At 39.6% G+C, this 13,639-nt stretch overlaps 2 protein-coding genes across 3 annotated transcripts in view; one reads left to right on the top strand and one right to left on the bottom strand.

Moving 5' to 3' along the window:
* Window positions 1–4,899, top strand: part of ubr2 (ubiquitin protein ligase E3 component n-recognin 2) — a 29,167-nt gene extending 24,268 nt beyond the window's left edge. For both annotated transcript variants that reach the window (XM_079440668.1, XM_079440669.1), the window contains exons 35-46: window positions 196–251; window positions 384–480; window positions 597–664; window positions 814–949; window positions 1,037–1,133; window positions 1,944–2,074; window positions 2,224–2,332; window positions 2,418–2,474; window positions 2,555–2,632; window positions 2,754–2,924; window positions 3,350–3,451; window positions 3,541–4,899. In XM_079440668.1, coding sequence (XP_079296794.1) covers window positions 196–251; window positions 384–480; window positions 597–664; window positions 814–949; window positions 1,037–1,133; window positions 1,944–2,074; window positions 2,224–2,332; window positions 2,418–2,474; window positions 2,555–2,632; window positions 2,754–2,924; window positions 3,350–3,451; window positions 3,541–3,682 — 1,244 coding nt within the window. In that variant the 3' untranslated portion in view covers window positions 3,683–4,899. The remainder of the gene's footprint in view (window positions 1–195; window positions 252–383; window positions 481–596; window positions 665–813; window positions 950–1,036; window positions 1,134–1,943; window positions 2,075–2,223; window positions 2,333–2,417; window positions 2,475–2,554; window positions 2,633–2,753; window positions 2,925–3,349; window positions 3,452–3,540) is intronic.
* Window positions 4,900–6,597: 1,698 nt separating this feature from the next.
* Window positions 6,598–11,008, bottom strand: prph2b (peripherin 2b (retinal degeneration, slow)). Its single transcript, XM_079439747.1, has 3 exons — window positions 10,025–11,008; window positions 8,871–9,117; window positions 6,598–8,134 (listed from the first exon to the last, which is right to left on the bottom strand). Exons 1-3 carry the CDS (start codon window positions 10,603–10,605, stop codon window positions 7,934–7,936), a joined length of 1,029 nt encoding a protein of 342 aa, XP_079295873.1. The 5' UTR covers window positions 10,606–11,008; the 3' UTR covers window positions 6,598–7,933.
* Between the last annotated feature and the right edge of the window lie 2,631 nt (window positions 11,009–13,639).

A 13,639-nucleotide genomic window follows, 5' to 3' on the forward strand; every position in this document is an offset into this window, starting at 1 on the left:
AAATGTAGTAATAACTTGGTAACATTAAAAACTTTGAAATTTCTGCCCATTCAATCATTAAAGAGTTATTGTTCAGTTTTAGTTAAAATTAAGTTACATTTATATTCCACTGAGTCCAAATGGACCCAGGGATGCGCAACAACAACAAAAAAGAATGTAAATATTGAATGCATTGCAATATTTCAATTCAAACAGAGAGATTGCTGGTGGATGAAGAGAAGCCTCTGTTTGGAAGTTTACCATGCAGACAGGTAATCAAACACATTATTGAATATTTAATTGAATTTCTAATGGAAATCAATGAATAGCTGGCCTCTTAATTCTTTAAATCTTTACTCCTTGAGTTTGATTTGTTTGATAACCCAAATGTTTTGTGCATGCAGGATGACTGTTTGAGTTCTCTGACTCGGTTTGGCTCGGCCTGCTGGACCGTCTCCTCTTATGCCACTGTACAGAATCACTTTATTAGGCTCTTAGCAGGTAACAATATGTGCTACAGACTCTTACCACAAGTATTTGTTCGGGCATGAATCAATTATTATGAGAAATTAATCACAACTCCCACCTCATTCATATGAACATCTGTGTTGATTCAGCTCTTGTTCCTGATCCTCGGGTGGAGAATACACCGTGTATTCTGGATATAGACATGTTTCACTTGCTGGTAGGTAAAAATTGAATAACTCAGTTTAAGTTGAAAAATTGGCAGCATTTCTTTAACCTATCTTGTTCTAACCTAACTGCATGTGTAAAAGTGCCTACTCAGCCCATTGTTTGGGAATGACCTCTGACCTCAGTTAACGTGTGTGACAGGTGAGCTTGGTGCTGTCCCATCCAGCGGTTTTCTCTCTGGATTCCTCAGGGCTGAGCGCAGACACTGCACAACTGCACTTTCTGCATCTCGTCACAGTTGCTCACATAATCCAGATCCTCCTAACCTCCGTACCAGGTGAGAGCCTCATCCTTCCCCTTCACAAGCAGCTACATGACCATAGAGACTTTATAAATGATTTTGTTGACTCCTGTGCGCCATCAGAGGAAGTGCAGATGGAGCAGGAGAGTGGAGGAGCAGAGAGGGAAGAAGAGGAGAAAGTGTGTATGCTCTACAACACACTCAGGACGCATCTGGGAAGGTGAAAGCACACACACATCTGCCAGCCACAGTGTGACTCACTTTATAATTTATATAGTTATATCATTTCATGACAAAATCAAATGAAACGCATACTAAATGAATCCCATTTTACAAACATTTCTTCTTCCATTTCTTCTATTAATATGTTGAAGGGATGCGCTTATTGTCCATATCACAAAGAATTTGGTGTAAAATGGTCTCTGAACATGATTCGAAACCAGTCACTATTCTGGGGTCATAGTTTAATTTCAGTTCTGTAAGGAGATCAAAAGTACAAAAAAATTATATTTGAAATAAATGCTGTTATTTTGAAAAATATTTCTGTTTCATCAAAAATATTAAGCGGCACATCTGTTTTTGACATTGATATTAAGCAATATTTCTAGAGAAGCATATCAGAATGATTTCTGAATGATCATGTGTCACTCAGGTCTGGAGCAATGATGCTGAAAATTCAGCTTTGCATCACAGGAATAAATTACATTTTTAAATATAATAAAATAGAAAAGTTATTTTAAAATTACATAATATTTTACACAATTTTTACAGATGTTTTTAAATATTTTCAATAAATGTAAATGTAGCTACTTTACAACCAACAAATAAATGTAACCTCTTTGAGCATAAGAGACTTCTTTCGAAATCTGCCAAATCTGTATGATGATGATGATGTTGATAATGACTATATAAATATCGTCACTGTCAGAGAGCTTTGATTTCAAAATGAAGAATGAAATTTAGTTTTTAAGGAAGCTGTTTCACCTCTTCTAGTTTTGTATGACCCTAATCTGAAAGCTGTGTGTTTCAGCGGTCTGCATGAGGTGAACTCAGGCTGGCATTTGTGGCACAGTGTGAAAGCTGGAATCCTGCCTTATCTGAGGGCAGCCGCTCTGTTCTTCCACTATCTCAACGGAGCTCCAGCACCACCCGAGTTACATGGTAAATGACTCAAACATTACACACGTTTTACTGGCTCACTCTCATTATTTGACGATGAACAGTCAGAAAAGAAGCCCAGAATTAGCTACAGAGCTAAATTTCATCTCCCGTTCACTGTATCATTTCTAATGCTGACTATGTGTGTTCAGCTCTAGGTGTGGGTGAATGGGAGGCTCTGTGTGGATACCTGTGTCTGCCCTCCAACCTGCTCCAGCTCTTCTACAACAACCGGGAGCTCATGGAACCTCTGCTGCACGGGTAACCGTCACTATCTAGCAAAGCATCTCTGAAAACTGTGACACAATGATCAGATGTTAGTTGAATGAATTGTGGTGCTCTGCAGGTGGTGCTCTCATCCAGGTGTGCTGCAGGGTCTTCAGAGCAGCGTGGCGCTCATCAGGTCTGTCCTGCTCCTCAACACTCAAAGGTTCACTGCAGCCGATGCTCAAGTGTTCACCGTTCTTCCATTTCCTATTTTAGGTTTCCTAGAGAGTCCAATCATCTCATTGAGCTGCCGGGCGACTACAGCGCCCTGATTAACCAGGCCTCCAGCTTCACGTGAGTCACCTTTGTCTTGTAAATCAAATGCGATTAATAGCGAAGACCTGTCAGCTCTCTACTGAGTCATACACTCCTAGTTCTGTGAATCAAATGATCTATTGATCCTGGTGGCATCTAGGTGTCCTAAATCTGGAGGGGATAAGTCTCGCGCTCCTACTCTTTGTCTGGTGTGCGGTGCTATGCTGTGCTCTCAGAGCTACTGCTGTCAGACTGAGCTGGAAGGAGAGGATGTGGGCGCATGCACCGCACACACTTTCGCCTGCGGAGCCGGAGTCGGCATCTTCCTCAGGTTTGTGCATGTGTTGATTTAAAATAAAATTAATATAACAGGCAAATTATGTAAGGGATAAGGTACCGTTTTCATTGGGTTATCCTTTTGTGTCTGGGTCCTGATGTTTATTTTGTGATTTAAAAATGCATTCATCCCACATTACACGGCTACTGTGCAAATTAATAAATGATGATAATTGATTTGAGTTCAGATTATTTAATGTGGAAAGAAAGTGCTAGGAGACACATTCCTAGCTAGAGTAGGGAAAGCCTTATTTGACAACATATGCAAGAAGTTTACAGTATGCTAAAATCTTTAACAGGTGGGGTTGATGTCAAAATGGATTAAAAAACAACTTCAACCGTGGTCAAATCACTGTATCTCAAACTTGTGGATTTTTGCGTTGTTGTCAGTAGGGTTTCATTTGTAAATGTTTCTGTCAGGGTGCGGGAAAGTCAGGTCCTGTTCCTGGCTGGCAAAACTAAGGGCTGTTTTTATGCTCCCCCATACCTGGACGACTATGGAGAAACAGACCAAGGGCTAAGGTACGCCTCTATCTCTGATATTTCACAAACATGATTATTTCTGACAGTCGTGTGAGATCAAGTGTTGTGTTTTGTCCTTTTTTTTTTAGACGGGGAAACCCATTACACTTGTGCCAAGAGCGCTACAGGAAGATCCAGAAGCTGTGGCGCCAGCACAGCATCACAGAGGAGATCGGCCACGCTCAGGAGGCCAATCAGACTTTGGTGGGCATCGACTGGCAGCACCTGTGAAGTCACGTGATGCTTTCTCACATCTTCGCCCCACCCTTAACGCATAAGGGGACCCGCACAGCAGAGCTAGAGGTTGCCAGGTGTCACCAAGGCCTCTTGCTCTTCCTCCACCCCTTTCTCCATCTGTCTGACAGTGGATGAATGCATGACTTTTTCTTTTCCCCATTTTTCTATTCCGTTTTCTTTTAAATATGATATAAATACATATTTAAAAAGACATATAGCCAAGGTACTGAACCCCAACAATATGGGTTCCTTCGCAACACAGATATTCTTCATAGGAATGCTATTTAATTTCTTCTCCAAGTAATATTAAATTATTTTCAAGGTATTTTGCTTAAATCTATAGATTTCGCAAGACCAGTTCTCTTATTGCTTGGGAATTGACCGGTGGTGCTGCCCTTCGAGTAAGCAAAATGTCCCTCAACGCCCATGCGGGGATAACGCCACACCTGTAGGATACACAGCATCCTCTCTGCCCCCATCATCTCGAATGCTCCAATACATTGGTTAAGGCCACCTAATTAACGTTCTCATGTTCATACAATACAAGCCGACGCGGGGAAGATCCGGGAGCACATGAATATGTCCTTGAATGCCTGGTTTCTGTTTGTCTGGGTTGTGTATGTGTTTACGCGAGTGAGTTTTTACGTACAGGTGTTTAGTTGGTATGTTTCTAATATGATTGATTTCTAAGGTGGTCCATTTTTATGACTGTTTGTTTCTCGTTCTTTTGTGACGCGTATTATGTGTTTCTTGCGGCTGTGTGTTGTATGCGACCTTGATCTATGGAGTCATGCTTTCCACGAACTGAACATGAATTCCACTCTTACACGTGATTTTGACGTGTGTGTTGTGATTTTGGACATTTTGTTTCTTGATGCTGCTGCACATTTGCTCAGCAGTATTGGATGCAGAGTTGCATATCCTTAATTCAGTTTTGACTTTGGTCTGCTTTAGACTGTTGGTTTTTCTTTTATAGTGGCCTTGGCTTGGGGCTTTAGTCCAAATCAAAAATTTATTTGTCAGTGACGCATTAAAACGCACCATTTTCATGTCTTGCGCAATTCAGATGAAAAGCCTGTTTCTAATGCGGTGAGCGCATTTCCTGAGACACTTCCAGTGGCCGCAGCAGTGTATTAAATCACAAACTGACTTGTTAATATGTGAATTCTTGTATAAATGGGTACATTGTACTATATTGTAAAACATTAATGAAATAAAAAAAATAAAAAAGACTTTGTTGTGTTTTGCATAAAATGTATTGATGAATGAGCTGAATACCTATCAGTGTTTTTTATGCTGTAACATAACTGTTGTGTTCCAGAACATGTAGGCTAATGTGTGACCTATTTTTCTGGCTACAATTCTTCTTAACTGTGCTCCAGTTCTGTCCAAATCTCTTGTTCATCCAGGAACGCTGCAACAAAGAGGATTAGATCCAGAGTTCAAGCCACTCTCCAGCTCACTGACTAGTCTTAGACCAGGTTTTGACTAAGTCAGTTCCTCAAAAGTAATTGTGTTCGAACCTAAAAATATAAATTGTGAACTACTGAATTATTATTTGTTGGTATAATTCTGGTTATTGCAATTGTCTGTCTATTTGGGTTGGTTCACATAAAGAACAATAGCTGTATAATCAGGGTTGCCAGACCTAATTTACAAAACTAGGCCAAATATCAACTCTAATATGCCACTTTCATAACTGAAATGCATTTTACAGTAACTTATGCATAACGCTATTTAACTTGAAAACCAATGTAATAATCTTACCTCCACTTCCTCACAAAACGTAACATCTAGTATCGGTAGAATGTGAATTGGGTAACATTTCAGTCAAATATAATGTATGCTATATGCCAAACCTGCGGCAACAGTATAAATGTTGCCCAATTACGTGGAAAACATTGGACTTGGCTACTAATGTTACATGATTCGCTTCCACACTTTCAGTGTAGTCAGATTTTGCTTTACAGCCTACAGTTAATCAGCTGGGGGAAAATCGTTCATGATATCGTTCATCTGTGTTGTTATCGTTTGTTGTGTTGTGAACTCTATTCTCATAAAATTAGAGCATTTCATCTAATCTCATCTTTAACAAAATTTACTAACAAAATGTTCGCCATTCAAAGTCTACCGATGACCACGACGCCACTGTAGCATGCACAATGTGTGTTTTGACTTCCATATTTGAATAGTGGGATAGAAAATGAAATGCTGGTTATGGCTGTCAAAGGTACATTTTATTTATGCAGATTATATTATAACTTCAGATTCTGAAGCTTACCTAAAATTTACATGGTTCCTTTGGTACCCATCAAACACTGTCATTTAGTTGGTTGCGTTTGTGGGTCACCTTTGGTGTTAATCTTGGGAAGTTCAAGAACAACTTCCTGTACAGTAGATTGGGGTTATGCTCCAGTGGTGCTTGTTTTCTGCTCCTGTGTGAGTCGCACCTGTCCCAGAGCTTCACCTGAGAAGGTAAGCTGCTCCACAAAGCTGATTAACTGCACTTATCCAGCCAGTCACTGTTTATGTGCTTCAGGGCTGGAGAAAATACCAGATGACGCGTCCTGTTAGCGCTCACTGTACCCAAAGTTAGGCGTTTTCACCCTTATTCATTTTCATTTTTCTTAACTTTAATATTAAGTTAGTATTAATTGATATTAAATTAAGTCCATTTCTCCTGGATGGATGATTGATCTTACTCTATTGAGTATTTGTGCGGTATTATGACAAAGTCTCAATGCAATAAATAAATAATCTAAAACTAAATAAATAAAACTAGGCATATTAAGTTTTTGATTATGGTGCGTTCTTGGCAGGTTTCATGACATTTACCCAAACATATAGAGTGCAACCGTCGGTTTCCCAAAGTAAAACCTCTACTCAATTTATTTTTTATTTATTTTTTAGATCCAAAGGTATTCTGAAGATGGGTATTCAGCTGTTCTGAGCAGGACAAAAGCCTCATTTAGAGAAATCCATTTCCTTCTCTTCATCCAATCCGGTAAAGCTGTGTCCCGCTGGGCCTCTGCTGTCCAAACATCTTTCACTCTATAGCCACTTATTACCTTACCCCACTTTCACCCCTCATATTTAAGTCTTTTAAATAATCTTTTAATAAAGACTAAAGTAAAAACCAGTAGAATAGAAACAAATAGTCTCATCTGTTTAGAGGTAGGTGTGTGTTAGGAATAGTGAGTATCTTAAAATAACACAGACTTAACACTGAATCTAATTAAACATCTTTATCTCACAAATAGAGTTTCCTACATGATCCACTCAGTCCACAAAAACTGACATTACTTCAAAGTCAAGGTCAAATATACAGAAAGAGGTGCATGTGAAAATTAAAAATTCACACAAATGATATGAAAAAAAAAAATAATAATAATACAACTGCTTGGGTTGTCTGACTTAGATTAACAAATCACACACAACTGACTAAAATCTTTTACATGTTAATTGTCCCACAACTGTATGCCCAACAGAGCACAAAGCCTGTTTGTGAGGCAGATATTTAACCCGAGAACTACACACATTAATGGTGAACATGTTGAGTACAATATTCTGTTGTTACAGAATAGATTCCCCATTGAGTTCTGCTCTCCAGTTGATCACCATCAACATGCGTTTGAAAGTCAGACAACCTAAGGCCTGTTAAAGGCAGCGTTGTGTAAAAAGCAAGTTGTGCCACTGTTTCCATCCTTTTAAGGTCTGGAAGGTGACCGAACGCTTACAAAAACACATTTTCCTCAGCTGCCGGTTAAAAGCTGCCGTGTGACCCCTTCAAGAAAAATTATTTCTGACTGAAAAGTGATTTAATAGTGCCTGCTGGCTTTATGGTGAAATGTGTTATTGTATGTGTGAGGCAGTCGGGTTAAACATCCGCTCAACCAATAAACTGGAAATATAAGGATCAAACCTTTATCCTACAGACGGACGTGGACAGTGAGGCTTATTTGGTTGGAATATCAGATGTGGTTAGATGATAATATCAGAACATTTACAGATATATTTATTTCTTAAAATATTAAAAAATAAACTTACATTTCATTCGTATTTACATTGTAGCGTGTACTTTCACATCAATTGGAATCTCATTAAAATGTGGGTGTACTGATCTCATATGTATGCATATACACCTATATTTTTAAGAGAGAACATTTTAATCAACCTTTCATGCATTCCTTCTCCCAAAGGTTGGAGTTGCCTCAGACATGATGGAGTGGCATGACTCTCTCAGCTTTATGTGGGAGCCGCTTCTGCATCTCCCTCCTGTACCTGGTTGCCTTTAAACAGAGATGTGATCTTCGTCATGATGTCAGAAAGTGTCTCCTTCACACTCTTTTCCAGCAGCCATCCCTCACTTTCGCTTTCAGGATTCTCTGGGTCTGCCAGGGTTTCCAGTGAGGTGCTCAGGTACTGCAAACCAACAGTCACGACAGCCTGTGACAAAAAAAAAATGATGAACAAATTAATTTCACAGTACATGCTTCACAAATATATGTTTCCATCTGGAAGTGACTACATCTTTGGATTATATATATGGCCACAAAGGGGTTTTCTTAGGTTAATGAATGTTTAGAAATTCCACACATGCTCAATACAGCATCATTGTTTTGTGCTTCTGATATTTTGACCCTCATGAGTTCCTGGAAATATCCAGTTTGGCAACAAGATCTTGGGACTTACACCTTTGGTTCAAGCTAAGGCTAACCCTCTTGAACTACTTGTTTTTTGCACATTTGGTGTCGTGTCACATTATGCAATCAATAACAGTTCAGATTGAAGGTTGCTGTGCCCATCTACTAAACTGTGTATGCATGATTGTACAGTTTCAGTGTATTTGATGGTACTAGTAATGCGGACAAGACAAGGAAACTGTAAATATGCTAAGCGCATGTTATTTGTCAACTTCCCACATGCTAAATGCTCGTCACCTATATCTTGTCATTCCATCAACACAAAGTGTTAATCAAATCAATTAAGCAGATAATTAATCTGATTCTTTCAGACCTATTTATATTACTCTTTACGCACCAACTGACCTTATAATCTAGCAGCTCACTTTATAATCTAGCAACACACTCTTTACCCACCAAAAGTGTAATCTAGTGACAAAGTCAAATGCCATGAGTCTGCTGTGTTCAATTTAGTATTCCATTCCTTTTCCCACACCCACCTGCATAATAATGAACAGCAGCACAAAAGCACCAATACTGTTCATCATGCCCCCATAGTAGGACACCAGGGCCTCACGGCAGCCTCTGTTCCAGATGTTTAGGTCCTCAGTGTGGTGGTCGTAGCTGTAGTGAGCGGAGTTGTTGGTCAGGTGATGTTGGATACAAGGGCGAGGAGAGCCAGGGTTGCAACAGCTGAAGGGAACGCTTTCCATCAAGTATTTGCCTTCCACGTTGCTCTGGACACGGCTAAGAAATTGCAAAGATTGAACGGTCAGGTTGATATTTTAATTATATTGACTGGGACATATTCTTGGTTGTGGCATTTAAGATTTCAGAAGTGGCAGGCTTAGAAACATAACTCAACGAATTTGTATATCCATATTAACTTTGAGATTACTGGACAAAGCTGAAGACTCCAGTCTGATTATAAAAAGAACACCTCTTTTAAATTAGATGGGAGGTAAACATTGGGGCCAACTCCATGGGAGGTAATAGATTGCACAATGTTACGATTGGTGTGAAAGGTAAGATTTAAAGGATTTGGGAATAGGATCCTGACAGATTATCTAATCCATGGACTCATGTGCCCCCTTTAACCCATTCCCTCTTTATAAAACCCACCAGTCAATTATCTACTTAGGAATCTCTCAAAACAAACTCTGAAATTTGATTCCACTTGCATTCAACATAACAGTTTTCAGGGGTCTGTTTTGAGACTTTGAAAAAATTGTTTCATTAGAACATTTGTGTTATTTTATTGTCTCGGTTATCATAAAATTATTGCATAATAAAGTGTATTTTGGGCTACACTTCCTGAAGAGCAGAGTAAAATATACATCAGATGATCTCTATCCGTTCAGGTGCCTTACTTTCTTAAAGAAGCTTTAACGTCCTCAAAACCCAGTGAATATCAGGCTTCATTACTTCATCCTAATAATGTTCAATGACTAATACCTTGTGAAATTGACTACATTTGTGGTAACAGTAAATATTTTACACATTTTGCTATGATAATGGATCACTGAAATTCAGATATGTCACAAGCCAACAGATGAAAGGGAAAGTGTATATAAATTATCCAGAATCTCTTCCACTTAGATCCCACCACTAATACACATTTCCACTAGTACTCAGTACTAAAATCAGTACTCACTCTTTAACCTCATCATTGCTAAAGTCCAGGTAGCGGTTGCTAATCCACTGGATCTCAAACCAATCCTTGTAGTTGTTGTTGCCACAGCAGCGGAACTCAATCTGGGTCATATCTAGGGTTCTCTTCATAAAGCATCGTCCTGGCGTGTCTGTATCTTTGTAGTACTTCATTCCATTCTTCAAGCCTTCAGCCAGGGCGAAATGGAGAGAGATTTGCATCAAGAAACACAGCAGAGCCGTGACAAAAAGGGTGAAGCAGAAAACCACACATCCGCTCATGTATGTCTTCAACACTGGTTTCCACTTGGTGAACTTGATTGTGTCAAGGGAGTCATGGCACACTTTGCCCCCAAAAGCGTTGAAAACACAGGCCACAAGTCCCACCAGAATGAGCAGGTTGGGCACAAAATGGCTCTCGTTGTTATCCATCATCTCGCTTCTTTTGCGCAGCTCGATCTTGAAGAAAATCCCCATGCTGAAGATGAGGATCCCAGCCATGACAGAGAGCCAGTACAGGAGCCACAGTCCTTGGGCCAGCTTGACCCGCTTGGCCAAGTCAAATTTTATAGGCATCAAAGCCATGTTTTTGTTCTTGGTGATTAATGAGTCAAAACAATATATTCAGAGTTATACTTCTTTAGTATGATTACCTTTGTTTCAAAGGTATGATTAAAGTTGTCCTACAATTCAACTTGTCTTTCCCTTGTTGAAATTCTTGAAGACCTTGCAGAAACGTTGTAGTCCAGAAGCTTAGTTTAGTAATCCATCATCAAGCGTGGAACGTGCAGTAGCAAGAATTCCCCTTTCCATATCCATTCTGACCACCCCCAATTCAAGAAAGTCCATGCTCTTGGCAACTAGAGGCCTCTTCCTCTGGGATTTCACATAAATCCACCCAAAATGGACCGGCTGGGGGGCTACGTGGCTTTTCCTGATGGCTCCCTTCCCTGCAAAAGGGGGTGGCCGGCTGAGGAGCTGTGTGATTGTAGAATCAAGTTCCTCTACGTCATCCTAAAACCCACTAATCAGCGCTGATCCCATTTGCAGATGAGCTGAGGACCCTAATCCTTTATCTTACTTTGTAATTGGTTAGTTACTTTAGCATCAGTTTCCTCTTTTACTTGCTGGCATTGCCTGGCTCTGGGGAATCTCTGGGTAGTCTTCAGACCAAACCATTGTTGTCTTTTCACAAGGATTGGAAGTTACATCATTCGTTGGTGGTCTGTGTATATTATATTATTAGTATGCTCATTTCTCAAATAACACATTTAGACATGTCTACATGGGTAATTTCTGCCACTGTATTTTAGAAGAACTTTTTAAACTTATAATAATTATACATTTAATCATCAAATGCACCTTTTTTAATCCACTTTGCTGAAAAACTACAGGGGGCACATTTAATGGGCATGATACTGTACTTCTGCTAAATGTAAGCTAACCAAATCTATAGGAAGGGTAGTAGAGATCAGGGTAAAAGATTGTATCAAAGAATTTACCTGGCCCTCAGACAGGCCAGGTAAACCTGACTGATGTGTTTATCCTATTGTTTATCCTAACTCCACACAAAGTTGTATAGGTCTCCTAAGATTTTTATCACCCAGACTTGTTATTGAACAATCTTTATCCTTGGTCAAGCCTTACCTAGAAACTATAAAGCTATGGACACAAGCATTCCTTCTTCACTTAGAGGTGATTTTTACATGATGAACGATGATCAAGCCACCTTATTGATGTCAATAGTTTGCTCATTTTTTCCTCAACAATTCATGGGAAGACAGATGCTTCCAGTTGTAAAACCCATCCAGACAGATTCTGCCCCCAAGTCAATCTGATGCACTTTATCAAAGAGCAATCAGCTCATTTTACAGTTGCCATGAAGAGGAAATCAATGTTCTGTGCTTGTAACCAACCCTATTTGAAGCAATCACAAGCTCTTATAATTAGTAGTGAACTTTAAGTCCTTTGCCACTTTGCGTAAGCCTAATCAAATACCTAAACATTCTGGCTCAAAGGCAGTAAGTGACGATTAAGACTTTTGGTGGATTGACCCCAAGTGTCTTGTAGGGTCTCTTGTAAGAGCAGTTGACCTGACTTTAGGCAAAGTGCTAATTTGTTGAGTTGTAGAGTTGCTTTGCAGCTGTGTTTATAAGAGAACCCAAAGGGTGGGCATCACCACTGTAATTAGCATGCATTGGTCACATGTGACAAGATTAGATGTACCGATAGGATTTGAGTGACTTACTGTCCGATCCATTTAGAGGGACACGCAGGCACTGGATGAATAGCACGCGATGATTCTATCTCGGCAACTGAAATGTTGGAGAAGCTTGTTACATTGAGGCTAAAGTGTACATGTGCATTCCTGTTTGTAGGTGAGCTGGGGAGACTCTTTTGGTTGGCTGTTATTAATCTGGGGCATTCTGAACTCAGCATATATGCCAATGAACAGCATAGCCTGTTTTTCTCTTTGTGATGACCTCTTGTATAGTGGGCAAATTCCATTTGGAAGTGAGCATCCTTATGCCCTACTCCAGTGGTGCCCAACCATGTTCCTGGAAATCTATCTACCTGCAGAGTTCAGTTCCAACCCTGCTTCAGCAAGTGCTCCTTAAGATCTTAATTAGCTGGTTAAGCAATGTTTGATCAGGGTTGGAGCTGAACTTTGCAGAAAGGTAGGTCTCCAGGAACAGGGTTGGGCACCACTGCCCTACTCACTCTGAAGGGCAGAACCTATGAAGTGGGCACCTTGGAGGAAGCAGGACACTTGCATGTTAGTATACCTATTTGGATCGCACTTGGCAAAGGAATCAATGAAAGATAATTCCCTCATTATCTTCACCTGAAATGTTACTATTAGTGTTGTCACAGTACCAAAATGTCAGTATTCGGTACCAATACCAGTGAAAACCCACGGTTCTCTTTACCAATTTTGGTACCAAAGCAAAACACAAAAACATGCTAATTGAACAACATTATTTTTTATTAATAACGTAAAAAAATAAAAGTAAATTAAATCTACAAAACCTATGCCATTCTTTATACTTATTTAAAATTGTTTCAATTTAAAATTGACCCGTAAAATTTTCGTTTGTCTTCGGAACACAAATTAAGATATTTTTGATGAAATCCGAGAGCTTTCTGACCCTCCAGAGATAGCAATGCAACTACCACGTTCAAGACCCAGAAACATAGTAAGAACATTGTTAAAATAGTCCATGTGACATCAGGGGTTCAACCGTAATTTTATGAAGCTACGAGAATACTTTTTTGTGTGAAAAGAAAACAACATTTTTATTCATTCCTGCATGTGTCATGGTACTCTCCTGAATGTGCATTGAAGACTGACACGGAAGAGAAGAATTGTTGAATAAAGTTATTTTAATGATATCCTTACTACCTTTCTGGGCCTTGAATGTGGTAGTTGCACTGCTGTCTATGCACGGTCAGAAAGCTCTCGGATTTCATCAGAAATATCTTAACTTGTGTTCCAAAGATGAACAAAGATCTTACAGGTTTGGAACAACATGTGGGTGAGTAAGTAATGTGTGTGTGTTTCGTCCTTATAAAACGTACCATCTCTTCTTTGCACACTGCAGGTATAGTCACATTCATC

This window comes from Barbus barbus (genome assembly GCF_936440315.1).
Source record: "Barbus barbus genome assembly, chromosome: 18".
In the NCBI taxonomy this organism is placed as follows: domain Eukaryota; kingdom Metazoa; phylum Chordata; class Actinopteri; order Cypriniformes; family Cyprinidae; genus Barbus; species Barbus barbus.

Excerpts from the sequence above, each read along its gene's own strand:
- prph2b (XM_079439747.1), bottom strand. The coding sequence starts at position 10,605 with ATGGCTTTGATGCCTATAAAATTTGACTTGGCCAAGCGGGTCAAGCTG. Across the intron at positions 9,118-10,024 it reads AGCAATGATGAGGTTAAAGA|CCGTGTCCAGAGCAACGTGG; the intron begins GTGAGTACTGAT and ends GCAATTTCTTAG. Across the intron at positions 8,135-8,870 it reads TGCTGTTCATTATTATGCAG|GCTGTCGTGACTGTTGGTTT; the intron begins GTGGGTGTGGGA and ends TTTTTGTCACAG.